The 16,789-nt window shown below is 35.6% G+C and overlaps 1 protein-coding gene across 11 annotated transcripts in view; it reads right to left on the bottom strand.

Annotated features, from left to right (window-relative positions):
* The window catches only part of mast4 (microtubule associated serine/threonine kinase family member 4), a 184,432-nt gene extending 174,481 nt beyond the window's left edge, over positions 1 to 9,951 (bottom strand). For all 11 annotated transcript variants that reach the window (XM_077206313.1, XM_077206312.1, XM_077206316.1 and 8 more), the window contains exon 1: positions 9,475 to 9,951. In XM_077206313.1, the coding sequence (XP_077062428.1) occupies positions 9,475 to 9,744 (270 nt within the window). In that variant the 5' untranslated portion in view covers positions 9,745 to 9,951. The remainder of the gene's footprint in view (positions 1 to 9,474) is intronic.
* Between the last annotated feature and the right edge of the window lie 6,838 nt (positions 9,952 to 16,789).

The following is a 16,789-nucleotide window of genomic DNA, read 5'->3' as shown; positions in this document are numbered from 1 at the left end:
TTGCGTCCGACCAGACCAGTTCCAGTCGGCATTTGCGTCCGACGCTAGGTCTAGCACTCGTGTGTATGCCCAGTAGGTCAGCACCTGTGCTAGACTAGGTGCCCGTGTTGCGATTCCCCCCTCAGGTGATCCCCATATTCTTCCACGATACGGCTTCCCTGTCAGCAAACTCGTGTCTTTCCCTTGGCAGAGCCCGCGCTGCATCTCTGCTCAGTATTGACTTCACCCTAGCTAGGCTGGGTCCCCAGACACCTTCCAGATGTAGACCTGCCCTAATGGTCAGTCCATTAGGGGTGGGATGCGATGCAAAGATAAAACGATTATCGATGCATCTTTTTTTTCTATACAGATTTTCTTTTTTCTCACTGTGTGTCTACTTGGTACTTTTAAAACAAAAAAAAGGATTTGTAATGATCCATAATGAATTCACTTCCAATATATTTTATTAATTAAACAAATGGAAGTGATTTGGCAAATTTGGCGAATTTGAATGCTTCCAATTAGATCTCGCTGCGATATTAATTCTGCGGTGAATTCAAACACTTTCTCACTGGATCTCCCAACACTGTGTAATAACAGTGTCGCTTGATTGAGATCGGCCCAAGAGTAAAACTACGCTAAACGGCCCGTGCAGCTTAAACGAAACGAAACGATGTTTCTCGTATACAGAAGTTGCAGCTCTTATCAATTGGACAACGTGGTGGTCACACCAGTCCTTGTCGCCCATTTGGTTGCAGTCTGGAGCCCTACTTGCATAAAGTGTGGCTCTAATCCAGGTCCTTTTTCCCCTTCAACTTCATAAAGCCAAAGTTACGCTAGATTTTAACGCAGAGGGTCCGGTCGGATTTCTCGCTCAACCATGATGCGTGCACAGCTGCACGCCACAGAATGTCCAAGCGCCTTTTGCGTTTCGTTATCATTTAGAAAATCAATTTTTGACATTTGTGATTCGATTCAGAATAGTCCCGTCCGCATCGCGATGCATCTAAGACTCGTTTTTTCCCTCACCCCTACTGTCCATATGTGTAATCTCCACGTTACCTCCCTGAGAACAGGATGTGGTCTCCTTAGAGTCCCTTTCGGTTTAGAATAGGCTAGGGTTGGGCCGATAGACGATGCCATTGTCCATAGCGGATGGCTGACAGACATCACGATGTTGCACAACAAAAAACATCTTAACACTTCCACACGCAAATGTAAAATATTTTAGCAGTTTCTTACACTATCCTGTATCTGATGAATAAAACACGTCTGCAAATTATATTTCAATGGATTGTTAGTGCTGCTTCCAGGTACTTAATAAGTACTACGTATGTGTATTTAAATGTCTGAAACCTAAGCTAAACATTGAAAACACTGAATAGTTGTACACACAAGAACAAATACTCAGCTACACACACACACACACACAATACTTCAAAGAGATAAATACCCCAAACACATTATTAAAATTTCTAAGTAAAATGTTTACACAACTGATTTGTCTTAAACCCCTTCTTTAGACGATCTGTGATAAGTGTGATAAATAGAACATTGTCTTATTGACTGCGGTAAACTATTTAACGGAGGTGGGGCAAGCCCATGCCATACCTTATAAATAAAACGGGCATATTTGTAGGGCTGGTCCGAATACCATTTTTTGAGCTTCGAAGCTTCGGTAGTAATGAACATTGAATATTCGAAGCTTCGGCGAGAGGGGGCTGAACATATTCTTTTCACTAATAAAGGCAGGAATGTGTTGGTCTGTCTTTTTGCATTTTGATTATTTCGAGAACCGTTCATCCAACCGACTTCACAAGGGAGTGCAGTGTTGCATTTGGTGCAATATAGATGGACACGCGAGACCCGACACATTCAGAATTATTAAACTTTTTAGGGCTGCAACTAACGATTATTTTGATAATCGATTAATCGGACGATTATTTTTTCGATTAATCGATTAATCGGATAGAAATTAAATTCGATTTTTTTTTTATTATAACTAAATAAAACCGTAAATCAGGGTATTTATGTGTAAAAGTGTACTTTAAAAAGTGCAAAAGCCACACATTGAGTTTTACTAATATCAATATTTGCATTGTTTTTAATGATAATTGCTGATGGCAAGTTGACAAACATGATTATTGTTAAAAATATGATATCCAACATATTATGTTTTAACACAATTTTTGTTAAAACAAATTTACACAGACATGTTGTTGAGATGTGAATATCTGAACTAAAAACAAACTAAAAACATCTAAAATATATAATTCATTTAATTTTTATTTAAAATTAATTATATATAAGGAATATAAGGATAAAAAATATAATATATATTATATATAATATATATTATATATAATATATAAAAGAATAATATAAGGATAAATTGATTAAATAAATATAGAAAGACTGAAAACAATTGTGTGAACGTAGAGCCGCAGTAGATCGCGTTTGAAAAACAATTAAAACTTAGTAGACAAATGCTATAAAAAGAGAACGGAATGGAGGTAACGTTACCCAGCAAGCTAACAGGCTTGAGTAAAGGACAGGAGAAATTATGCATTAGTGCACAAGCATTCGCTGAAAACCACTGAGTACAGTGACTAAAAAACAATATTTTACTGCTGCTGTTATTAACTGCCTTTATATTTAGTGCTTCGCTTTGTAAAGACCGTTTTAATTTAACCTATTTCTGCGGTAGCGCTATTTTAATCCATCACTTACGTTGCGAGCGAACTGATTGCGCAACCTGATGCTCGAGACAATATACAGACATCCCAAGATCCCGGAAGTCCCGGGAGTCTCCCGCATATTGATTGCGGCTCCCTGATGCCCGCGAATTAGTTCAAACTCCCGAAATCTAGAGCGCGCAAGCAAGAGCGCGCATGCGAGACAGAAGAGACTGCTCCAAACAGTGTAGCGCGCGCTCGGCAGAGCGCCTGAGGGAGAGAGACCTTGCGTGTGTGTGCGTACCAGTAAACGCTCCCCGTGACGTAAGCAGACCAACTAATCGATAATGGCATTCGTTGACAACGATTTTCATAATCGATTATAATCGATTTTATCGATTAGTTGTTGCAGCCCTAAAACTTTTAGTCAGCTACAGAACAGCGCGAGCGGGAAGCAGCGCACCTCACGAGGGCAGGGTTTATATGCTCCGAGAACGGACACTCCACTATGATATAAAACGCACACACACAGGTCTGTTAAATTAAGCAATACTTTTAAGGTAGTCTAATATTTTTCTGACTAACAAATTACTGACACAGTAAAGGGTAGATTTAAATAAAGAAAAACGAAATTTAAATAAAGAAAAAAATAAATTGAAATAAGGAAAAACGAAATTTAAATAAAGAAAAAAATAAATTTAAATAAAGAAAAACGAAACTTAAATAAAGAAAAACGAAACTTAAATAAAGAAAAACGAAATTTAAATAAAGAAAAATGAAACTTAAATAAAGAAAAAACAAAATTTAAATAAAGAAAAACGAAATTAAGTTAAATTAAAAACGAGATTTATTTAGATTGATAATAACGGGTAAAAGGCTAATACATTTTGTTTCTATTATTCTATTTTCCACAATGTCAAAGCAACGCAGCTTAACCCAAAACACAAGCTCAGGCATGCACTTCGGTCCATACAAACTCCGCTGTTCTGCGCTCTAGCCAGAGAACACTCCCGTTGCAGTTAAGCGTCGGTTCTATTTCTAGCATGCACGCATTTTCCGCGTGGCTGGAGCCGCGCCTGAGACGCGTGTTTCACACAGGCAGTGTGCAAACTCCAACCTGTTAACATGGGAGCTGAATTAAAAACGTACATGCCACACAGCTGAGACGCTCACGCCATGCAGCCAGTGTGTCGCCGGCCTTATTCAAGCGCGAGTGAGAACCGTTTCGCGGGGGATCCCAGGTGTGCAAAAAAAAAAAAAAAAAACGAATATTCGAATGTCAAATTTTCAAATCGAATACCAACCCACCGAACGAATATTCGAATATTCTGGTCCAGCCCTACATATTTGAAATTTCATAGACCTACATGAAATTTTTAACGATTTCAAAGCTCAAATTCTTTTTGTTTTTTTTAGAAGGTTACAGTAATTAAATGAGAGGAGTAATGAAATGGTATCACCTTTGTATACAGTGATTCTATTAACTTTAGAGTTGTGTCACCTATGAATGACCAACTATAAAAACAATACTATATGTGTGAAAAAAAAATCATTGAATGTAAATACAATCTGGCAGCACCGACTGTGGAAATGGACTTAATGTTCTTAAAATTCTTTGAATAAAATTTTACAACATTAGACAACTTTAACAATTTTAAGCTCCTCCTCTCTCAGGAATACATTTGAAGTGGTCATCTCTACTATCCGTTTTGCAAAAATCATAGACAGTATTTTTTTGTGTTCAATAATAAACCTGTTCTGATAAGCCAATCCTGAATATTGGTCATAGCAGAGGTCAAAGTAAGCAAAGCTTTTTCAAAATTCTTAGCATGGGTAAAAATTACTACATCATCTGCACATCTTTACATAATCCAAGTAGATCATTAATATCAAGTGAAAATAAAATTGGTCACAAAATAGAGCCTTGTGGAACCCCCTTGGGGCAAGCAAAGAAGAAGATTGTGTACCACCAATACACACACATCGTTTCCTACTTGAAAGATATGATTTTAAGTATTGCCTCCTCTGAAAAAATTTAAAATTTGTTAGTTTAGATAAAAGCACCGGATGATCAACAGTGTCAAATGCCTTCTCTTAAATAATAAGCATTTGACTTTCTCAACAAACAATTTGCTGATTCTGTTCAATAATTGCTGTGAAAACCAAATTGCATTGGATGTAAAGACGTGAAACCATTATTTAGATGATTAGTCAAAAGCTTAGCTACCAATTATTCTGCTACCTTAGATATAATCGGAAAGATACTAATTTGCCTATAATTTTTCAAATTTGATTTATCTCCAGATTTATAAAAAGATAACTGTAGCCACTTTCCAAGCAGATGGAATAACTGCTTGCCTAAAGGACGAATTTACCGTGTGTGTTATTGGGCGTACTAAAGAATCTTTATTTGAATTTTAAAAATTTGTATCAAGCCCATAGGCGTCCTTTATTAGTAATGGGTCATTCATGAACCATCCGTTAATTGCGCCCGTCACGTGACAAATGAACGAAAGAATTGGAAGGTAAAGTAATTATTTATGTTCCTTGTAAACTACCTTTGACTGTATTATACTGATTTCTTAATTCAGAATATGATCAAGATTGCGTAGGTGGATGTGTTCAGGGAATTTTGCTGTTAAAAGTATAACATTTAAAGCCACTTAAATGAATGAAATTACTCAAATAAAGATTAATTCATTTTGATGAACCAGATCGATCGAGAGAGTCAGTAAAATGATCCGAACTTCCCATCACTAGTCCATTGCTTAAGAGCTTTTTAATGCATCAATAATATTATCTACTTCTAATTTAGTAATTTCATCTATTTGAAAAATAGGTTGATCAAAATTAATAGGTCTATAAGTAATGTCTTTTATGGAAAAAAGCTGGGTTAATTCATCAACTGAATTTATAAAATGTGTATTAAAATTAGTAGCTATAGTTAAAGAATCCTTTACTAATATATTGTTAATTTTAAGTTCCAAAAGTATCCATGTTCTTTTGTTTTACAGATAATTGATTAATAGTTTGCCAGATTTTTCTCCCATAATCTTTTGACCCCTCAATAATGTTCATAAAAAACTGGCTTTGGCCTTTTGTAAAGTCTGTATTACTTTATTCCTCATAGAAGTATATTTATATCGATCAGTTATAAGACCAGTATTCAACGATTCTGCAGAAGGCTGCTTTCAATTTAAAATATGCATCAATCTCAAAATGGTTTTATGACGTGAAATTAATGTGTAAACAGTTTTAAGGGATTAAACAGACAGGACAAAACATCTTATATTCAAAAGAGATCTGTGCATTAGTGTGAATGCAGCTCATTAGATCTCCCGCTGTCTATGATGTTACCAGTAATAATAACCCAACAACAGTAAAGCTGAGAAAGAGAAAAATCCCTCACAGCTATTGAATGGAAAACGTTTAGATAGCCTATTCTTAAAAACTGAAAGCACTTTGTTTATTGCTTGTAATATTTATTTTTGTTCCTATTTATTATTAGCTTCTTTTTTTAAGCTATATTACCTATATTATTTTAAAGAGTACTTATAATTACATATGTGATTAAATAAAAACATATTTTGTTGATATTAATAAAAAAAATTGATAAAGTTTTATTATTAAATAAATAAATAATAAATAAAAAGAAAGATCAAGAATCGTTTTGGAATCAAGAGGTGCCTAAAGATTCCCACCCAATACAACGATTTATTGTTTGGCTTTTAGCTGTCTCCATCGCCATAGTAACTTAGGCTCCACAGGTAACCTGGTCCGGGGCAGTTTATGTTCCAGGTACATCAGCTGTGATCAAAGTGACATGTCTGTTGCGATAAAGTCACTCCACCTGTTTCCACTCCAAATTAAAGATCACTACACAGCAAATGATTTTTAAAGATAAAATCATCTGGTTTTTAGTAATGCTTATTTAGAATAATAATTTTTGAATGATTTAGATATTATTTATGTAATTATTGTACCCTTAATCGATCACGCATATACAATTTTAGTTTATCAATTATCACGCAAAGTTTAATTGAATAAATATATAAAAGTAATATAAATACGCTTTAGAATCAATAGATAAAGCTATAAAATGACTACATGTGAGCTTAAATGTTACATTTTCTCTACCTTTATCAGATCTATAAACTAACTTCACAACTTCTACTCACGCTGATATAGCAAGACTTTTTATTTTAGTTGTCCTCTTTCATAGACAGCTATTTTCTTCTATTTGTTTAGGCTAAATTCTTTATATTTTTCAATCTCCTAATATTCTTTGCTGATTCGCGCTGCTTCTCTCACGAGAAATGAATCTCAGTTTCACTCTCTCTCAGCATATGATTGGTTGTTCACTACTGATGTCACACCTAAACTCAGGATCAAAGCCTGAGTTGACAGAGAAAGTTGATGATCAGCATCATGGTATCAACAAAGCCTGGTTGGATTAGTTTGGTTTTCTCAACTCAAAACTAATCCTGTAGCCCTGAGTTTGTTCAACTACCATCATGGTACAGGCCCCAGGACAGTGTCGCAGTGTTGTTGTCTTTGCATTCACAGCCTTTACTTTTCTGGGGCAGTATTCATGAGGGAAGGGTGAAACGAGTCTATTTAAAAGACCTGAAATGGGGTTGATAAGTGAAAGAGTTCAGGTTTGGGTCGAGCTACTGTAAGTGCACAAGACAGCTTTGCTATGCTCACATGCTGAGACAGACCACCACTACATACAATATGGTTCACGATAGTAAAAATTACAATGAAGTGTCAAATTTGAGAAGTATGTAATTTTGTGCAGTGAGTGATGTTCTTTGAAAAACAGTAAAGAAATTAATTTTCATTCTAAAAGTGGTTATTCAAAATAAATTCATAAAATGTATTTATTCTGTGAACCCAGATGTCCATGGCATATTGTCAAATCAGTAACAAAAATAGAACACCCAAACCTTTTTGGTGTGTTTTACATGAAATGAAATAACTAGATTCAACCATACATTTGGTTTTTAGACATCTGCATGCATACAAAATCTGCTGATTGTGCATGAACATACTTTTAGGATGAAATCCGAACATGCTGAAATTTAGCAACATTCACCCTTTAGACATATGCAGCAGACTATATGCATGGTAAAACATGTGACTGGAGCAAGCAACATTCTTTTTACCCTTAAAGAGTAAATATTGTGATGGTATATACACATTGTACCGAATGATTACTATATTACTGCATTTTAAAATGTTACTCTAAGATACTTTAAAGAGGTCCATAATGTCCATGTCTACAGCACAAAGTACGTAATTGATAGTATCAGATGATAATGACACTTTATTTTGAAAGAAAATATTTGTTTTTTCCTCCTTTACAACAACAATATGGTCAATAATCCAGATACGTATAGGTCCTAAATTCTACTGGCTAAAAGATCATAGTACATGTAGATCAAACCCTTTTATGATTGTTCATATGAAGGGTCCATAAATATGTAGTTGGAATTCCTTTATGTAAACAAATAGGAGTGGGGGAATGTAAGTCACACTGTTTCTCAGAAGTCTGTCCCCTGCACATCATAGTACATTTACATCGCTCAAACGCGCTCGGTGTAAAAGGCCCTTTACACTGTGGAAAAAGGGTACGTTTTTCTCTCCAACCACTCGTTCCCACTCACTTGACCTGGCTGCAAGCAAACATTAGATGACATGCCCCTTAAGTGACAAGAATCTCAGGTATCTGATTGGTGTAACAAAGCCATCTAATCCTCAGGCAAGGCAATAAGACGTCAGCGTCTGACATAATGCTGGATAAACCAGTCAGAAAAAGTTTGACAATGACTTACCTACTTTTCAAGTTATACTATCCCTCTTTGATTGTAAACAAGCCTCTTGTATAAAACAAGCAAAAGGACCTTCTGTTTTTATGAACCAAACACAACATACAGCTGAATGAAACTGAAACAAGAAAAAACTGCATGCGAGAAAGTTCATTTAAACGAGCACCTACAAATTACAGCTGAATGATTGAAACTCCCTCAAAGATTCTGCCAGCATTGAGACGTATATAGTATGTTTATATAGTAATATGCTTCCAGACTTATAACTTAATGAAATTCACAACTCATTTTATTTCTATAATGTGGCATATTTCCATATGAAACAGGATAAACAAGAAAGAAAGAATTAAACTCTCTTTTTATATAATCTTTGCATTGGTTTGGTTCCTAATTTGCATAATGTTATTAATAAAGTAAATATTCATATTTGTAAATTATTATTTAATTAAATAAAAAAATATTTGGAGCCTATTAATGAACAAAATCTAAATTGCTGATCACAAAATAAAAGTTGTTACATTGTTGTGGGGTCTGTATTTTATTGCAATGTAACTTTGCAAATTTGTGCATATTAAAAACGTTCTTGTCAGCCATGCATGAATAAAGCAACTTTATCTTTGTAAATGGTTAAACGTGTGGAAGAAGAAAAAATTATATTGCTATGTATGCAAATAATACGAGACCAATCTCAGTATGTTATACTTAACAGCCTAACAATCGCAATTCAGTATGCATGTTCTTCTCACGAAAGAGAATAACTCTATAGCCTACAACTGTAGTATCTCCCAAACAGACTCCAAACCTAACTTAAACCCAGTACAGTAACAATACGGGAAATATTTTTCAACGTGTCAACAGCACCTCTGCGGAGCGTTTTCACTCAAACAAACACACCTGCAGTCGCGCGCTTACTTCGGTGATCAAACATACACAGACTGAATGTCTCATGAGTGTTTAGTAGTGCTATAATCAATGTAACGTTACTATACCATTTCGTCATCGTCACTGTCCCCTTCATTTTCTCCTTCATCTTGGTCATCCCCATTTCTTGCTTTTATCTCGTCGCAGCATTCAGGCAAATCATTTCCCCTCACTTTTTCGTCAAGACCTACAAAATCTGAGGAGTGACATTGAAATTCCTCAAATTGTAATTCGGGTTCATTCGTCTCGGCTCGCGCCTCGCCTTCAAACAGCGTGTCGGAGCCAGATGAATTGTCTCCACCGCTGCCTCCAAATGTTTCTGACTGCTCACTCTCCATTGCCCTAAAACATCTCGGTAATTGTCTTAAAGTAATGACATGCTGAAGGACAACTTATCTGAGCTTCAGCTAAGCGCCCGAGGAACTTCCCTCACTGTGCTACTGTAATTTGAACGAACATTAGTGTTATTCAGCCATTGAAAGAGAAGTTTGTAGTGCAGCACTAGAGCGCGTCCTGCTCAACTCATCGCTGCAGTGTCTTTAACTGAAGTCTGCGGTCATTGGCTGAGCAAACGCCGCCCATCAGCCAATGAGAAAAGAGCGCGCTGATCAAGTCCTTTTAAATTAAATCGCACTACTGACCCTTTAGCTCTCAAAAAAAGATTTGTCCAAAGAACACAGACAGGTGTAAAAGGCTGCCAATTACAGCAGGAATATTTAAACGGGACAGTATCGTTTTATTAAAATAAGAGACACTGGCCATTTTTATACCACACTTGCCATTTAAGATTTGAGTAAGGGTTCCGCGCACATGAATGTCCAAGCGAAATAAGTAAATAAATGAAATAAAACGATAATACAATTTGCCGAGTAATCACGTTGGAAGAAGCGTGTTGACTTGAAACATTGCTGAAAGCTGGGAACTGTAAAAGATGATATGAAGTTTTTTTTTTTTTTTTTTATTTGTAATTTCAATTGTGTGATGTAGCCTATAAGTATAGGAACAGCTCGAGATAACACTGGTAAAGTTAATCTCTCACCTTTCATGGTTTGCTAAAAACAAAAATTTAGTTTTGATCCTATTAGGACTATTTACATGATTTTAAAGATGTAGCTGTAATTTGGCTTTATTGTGCACCATATGCATGAATTTGAATTGCTTAGCATAATATTATATATTATTTTTTTAAATGTAATTATTTAATGCAGAAACAATGAGCTCAGGGAAGAATTGTCATTGACATCATATGTTATTTTTATTTCTTGGTCAACCTTTCTGTTTTAAAAAATATATATCTATAAATATTTTGTTTTTCCTTTTTTAACATTGAGTATTTAGGCTACTATAATATACAAGAATGACAGTTTTGTATAGCTGAATGCTACTGTGTATCACATTGAGATTTTTAGATACAGATTTCAATAGTAAAACTTTCCTGGGAAAAGTCAGTAGCCTACTATAGTAGCCTACAAAAAGAATGTTTAGAATTTGTAAAGAGTGTGGCAACTTCACTATTTTCAAATCAACACATCTTTTTTGTTTAGCAAGTCATGTGCATTCAGTTATTGTGCAAATTGTAGACAATTGTAGGCTACTAACTCTCCTGCACATGTGCCAACATGCAGTTTAATGTAATTAAAATCTGATGTGAAAAAGAAACTTGTTCAGTTATCTAAACTTATTGTTTTGAGAAAAGTGTTTGAGAAAAACTGTAATAAGTAAATATATCAGTACAACATACATAATGACCAACTTTGATGTTGGCTTGACAAAGCCTTTTTGTCTGAAAGTCTGAAATAACTTTGAATTGGTACTTTGAAGATTTTACTCAAAGAAGTCAATTAGCATGTTCTAGCACACTGTAACATTTTTTAGCAAGTTGATAGCACGTTTCTGGCATGATTAGCACATTGCTAGCATGTTTTAACATGTTGCTCGCATGATTTAACAGATCAAGCAAACATAATTAAACAAGAGGGCATAGATAATCGGATGAGGTTTATCTATTCTGTCCTGTTGTTATACCCAACAGAGGAAGCTTCCCCAATGTTTTGCTAACAAATCCTGACTTTTCTTCAACCGAAATATTATTTTTATGATATGATTTAAGATGATACTTCCTTAGTCCACAATCTCCACATACAGGTGGAAGGAGGCTCCGAATCCTCCTACCTCAATGTACATTTTATGGCTGCTAGAAGAGCTAATCTTATACAAACCTTAGATAAATCTTTGGCTTATCAAGTAATGAAATGTCCCCCATCAGGATAAGCATGGGCTTCATGGGCATATTAGTACCTGTTTATCTTCAGTACATGCTCAGATCATACACAATATTGTGGTCACTGTGCTTTATGAATGGAGTCTTGTGCTCTCAGAGTATCATTCGTGTGATTATAACTCAGGGGATTATAACTCAAACCACAAGGTAAAATGTAGGCAAACCTCTGTTTTCTCAAGCATTTCTTATCATCTTCTTTGATTTAAGATCCCCACAGTATTTAGAGAACCAAGTCTCTTTATAAGTTTTAAAAAGCAATGAGAGGTGTTCTGTGATCTCTTAATCAGCAAGTGTTTGGTCTTATATTCATCACTATGGCAGCTGTGCCACACCTGACATAACTAATCAAAACTTATAAATCACAGAAAGACTTATAGATTCACTCCGTAGCTGTCAAACGCATGTCAAGAAACAAACACTCATATTTAAATACTTGATTTGAATTCACAAATAAAGCCAGGTAGTTATAATAATTTAGGCATATTAGCAAACAAAATAATAATAATATGCACATTATACTTAAAAGATGCAACTGCGCAGTGAAATTTTTTTGATAAAAGTACAATAGTTAGTTAGTTAGTTAGTTATTACACTTACTTCACAACAGATGGCGCTCATCTACAATAGTTTGATTGTATGACTGGAATCACTTGTGCTATTCCAAATATGATCTAAAGTCCAATTTTTTGATAAATATATTAAACAAAACAAAATACTTGGGGACAACATTGCATGTACACAGTGCAAATAAAATGGTTTTGTTTGTTTGTTTGTATTGGTGTTGGGGGTTTAGGGTTTATTAAAGAATAATTTATTTAATTTATGAGACAGATTTCTCTCTTACAGTGGACTCAGAACACATTCAGACCCTTTCATTTCCACATTTTATTGTTGCAGCCTTATGCTAAAATGCGTTTTAAAAAAATACGTAAATCTACACTTCATACCCCATAATGACAAAGTAAAAACACATTTGTGATAACTGCAAATTTACTGAAAAGAAAAACTGAAATATCACATTGGCATAAGTATTGCTATTAGCTCATACACATTCCAATTCTCTTTGACTGGAGTCCACCTAAGGTAAAAAAAAAAAAACTTGAAAATGCATATGCATGAGACAAACTGATGGGGGAAAATAATCTGATGCATTTTAGCATTAATCTGTAACAACCCCCCCTTATCATCTCACTATCGTTGTACTAATTCTGAAAAGATGTTGATTCAGCTTCTTCAACCTTTACCAAAAAAAAAAAGATCTTATGAAATCAGCCAAACACACATCACAAAGAGAAAAACAGCCCACACACTCTTATCTAAGATAGCGATCAAGACCTTCGTCTTCCATTCGTCAGGTGATCAAAGCGATGAGTAGTAAAACTATAGATAAACATACAGGTGGGGGATTTTAAAACTGTGCTGTACACCACTCTCATTATATGACCAATTTCCTGTAAATGTTCCTTTTACTGCACTATATGTTTTTGTCAAGCAGACTAACACAAATGGCTGACTCACATTTTGATGTTGTACAGCACCAAGATGTAGGAACAAATTTGGAATATGCAAAGGAAATTTAATATTTCAGTCTTGCTCATATCCATTTCTCAGAATGAGATGTGCTTATAAGTAAACAAAATGAGAGGATGTTCTTGGTGTCTACAAATTTTATCAAACTCCTTGATCATCGTGTGGTTGCCGTTGTTCACGCTGTCACATGTTCCATGTGCTGTTAGCAACAAGCTGGGTAAAAACTATCTTGAAAGCTTTGAGACTTCTACATAAACAACACTGCAGGTTGTTAGATGACTCCAACTGTACACAGTGAATCTTACATAAAATTGTGAAACTGTGTAGATGTCACAGACTTGGTTTTGCCTGTATGGAACTTCTATGTTGATAAGTGAAATCTGTAGATGCTGTTAAGGAGTCACAAGCTTTAAGTGTTACACTGCAGCGTGTTTCCTACATTGGGCCTCCCAACGATGAAGTCTCTGAAGTGTGAACATGTCTCTTCCTGTATATATGTGTGTGTGTGTGTGTGTGTGTGTGTGTGTGTGTGTGTGTGTGTGTGTGTGTGTGTGTGTGTGTGTGTGTGTGTGTGTGTGTGTGTGTGTGTGTGTGTGTGTGTGTGTGTGTGTGTGTGGAGAAAGAGAGATATTTAACATCTCACAGCTCTACATGTTCTCTAGTAGTTTCTAGTGACTGTATAACTGCCAAATACATTATTTAGAAAGCACTGTTTGTTCATCCTGATTTTGTGCTGTTTTATGGGCTGGACTTGTTTGTGTAAAACAAAAAAAAGGTCTTCTGATATTTATAAGCTTGAATTACATTAACTTCCCTTATGCAGTTTATTAGTAACACACAGTAGACTCCCTTTCAGATATAGAAAAGTAACAATTGGCATATCATTTAATCAACATTCTGTTTTTTTTGTGCATACTGCACATCAAACTGAAAATATGTTTCCTTGAAAGTTATACAGAAGCAAAGAAGTAAACTTACTTCACAGTTCGTCTTTGGTTTTCTGAGATCTGTCATGTGAAACTGTTCACTCATTTCTCAAAAGTTTCAAGGGCCTTAGAGTAATCTAAGAAAAGTGCTTGTTCCCTTAAAAAAGCAAGTTCCCACCACACATTTTGAACTTGTTATGCTGCATGTTCACAACTGTGAAGATTTTAAACAACAACTGAATTTTTCCATGAGATATAAATATCATATTTCAAAGTCATAAAGATACCCTAAATAATATATAAAAAAGAACATGTCCCAATTAACTGTTACATAGTTGCTACTTATTGGTTATTTAATGATGGGAACTATAAACTACTTGGGAAATCAAAAAAAAATTATATGGGGGAAAAAAGTTAATGTTTGGCCTAGATCTGTAATCATGGATCATCTGAATAGTTGGTTATCTCTTTTCACTATATATCAAGCATGTTGGGTTTTCATTTTATGGGGACATTCATATAATGATTTTTATTCTGAACAAACTGAATATGCTATCAGCTAACCCTAAACCTCACAATCACAGAAAACCCTCTGCAGTTCTAGATTTTCTTTAGATTTTTTTGCAGTATTGTTCTTATTAGCAGTTTAGTATGGTTTATTTGCTGTTTTCCTTATGGGGGACCAACAAATGTCCCAACAAGGATGAGGATTTCTTTGTTTTACAGGTCTTCCCATACTGAAAAACTAAATAGTCTGTACAATTTATTCTTTCAAGTTATACCAGGCAATATTTTTTTATCATAAACATGCTGTAAAACATATTTTAGAGTTGACAAACCCACAGTTTAGTGATAAAATTAGTCATCAAGCCTAGGCCAAGTGATTCCAAGTGTCAAGAGCCTCTGCAAAGTTCAACCTTAGACTGAGTTCTATTCATAGTTTGCAGAAGTGAAACTTCTTTTCTGCACAAGCTGTGTAGAAGTCAGTTTCATTGCAATTTGATAATGAAGAGGATTAATTAAAGCTCCAGTGGGTAACTTTTGTAAACAAATATTTGTTAAAACTGTCATTATGTCCTGACAGTAGAATATGAGACAGATAATCTGTGAAAAAATCAAGCTCCTCTGGCTCCTCCCTGTGGTCCTATTGCCATTTGCAGAAATACACCGCTCCCGGTCAGAAACAACCAATCAGAGCCAGGGGGGAATGTCTTAGCAGTGTCAATCACGCTCGTGTACGCGCTGATCACCCCTCTCTTGCACAGCGCGAGCGCGTACCGTCGTTCGTGACTCTCCTGTTCGTACTCGTTCATCCAAATGAACAAATCTTTTTTCGAAAAAAGATTTGTTCATTTTGAACGAGTCTTTTTCGGAGTCGTTTCGTTCATTTAACGAAAGAAATGACTCGAAAAAAGATTAGTTCATTTTGATGAACGAGTTCGAACAGGATCACAAACGTGCTTCACAGAACAGAGCAAGGCGAGCATTTGTGCTTATAAAGTTTTTTATTTATTTTTGAAATGACCGATCGTTTCGCTAGATAAGACCCTTATTCATCGTCTGGTATCGTTTAAAGCCCTTTGAAGCTGCACTGAAACTGTCATTTGGTCCTTGAAACGTTTGTGTCCTATTGAAGCCCATTATATGGAGAAAAAGCCTGGAATGTTTTCATCAAAACCTTAATTTCTTTTCGACTGAAGAAAGAAAGACATGGACATCTTGGATGACATGGGGGTGAGTAAATTAACAGCAAAAGTTTTTTTTTAAAGTGAACTAATCCTTTAACGTTATCTTACTAGCTATAACTTATAGAAAGAGTGCCATGTCATAAAGTTACATTTATTGCAAAATACATAATGATTTGAGGACCAAGTTTGTAGTCAAAGTATGGGCAGGCCATAGTCAATGTAAAGCATATTGTTGATGTTTCGTCCCAATTAGTGAATGTTCCATAACTGTTTATAATCCGCCGTGGTGGTCCTGCTTACTAGCATGCGCGTTCACGGCAGGCTCCGCTGTGGGGGAGGAGCTGTGAGGGAGGGCTGTAGCGCAGCAGAGAGCAAGGGGGTTGGAACTGTAAGTTGTGCTTGTTCAAATTTTCAGGCTAAGTCAACATTTTCTCAAAACTCCCTACTGCAGCTTTAATATTTATTTCTTCTGTGGAACTATATATTCTATATATTTTATATAGGCCTATATAAACAGACATTGTTCAAAATATTTTATTTTGTGTTCTGACATGATGGTGTGTCATGTTAATCACTTAAATGTGACAAAATGTGATGAAAATTATTCTGGTTCTGAGAACACTTTTCCACGAGCACATAAGCGGCTTAATCCAACACGATCTCATGAAAGTGCGTATCTGTAGCACGAATTTTATTTCTCACGCCATGTAGGGCCTATACGCCACAAATAATTTTTGCGTGCATATGAAACCCACTGCTGGTGAATCAGCTGAGTTCCTGCTATATGTGCCAGCATTGTTTGGCGCCCATAGGCTCATGGCCAAAATGCTGCGCGCGTCTAAACGTTGCCCAGATATGCTGTCTTGGTAGGCAGTTCACTTTGTTCTAATTTCAGAGACAGCCTATGAGAATTCAAGAGGACCTGTTGCGCTGTAGTTTCATGAGTGATGGGAATACC

Source organism: Siphateles boraxobius, unplaced genomic scaffold (assembly GCF_051911475.1).
Source record: "Siphateles boraxobius isolate OS27281-9 unplaced genomic scaffold, OSU_SipBor_1 56, whole genome shotgun sequence".
Taxonomy (NCBI): Eukaryota; Metazoa; Chordata; class Actinopteri; order Cypriniformes; family Leuciscidae; genus Siphateles; species Siphateles boraxobius.
The sequence above is the reverse complement of the archived record's forward strand: the minus strand, read 5'-3'. Positions and strand labels throughout refer to the sequence as shown.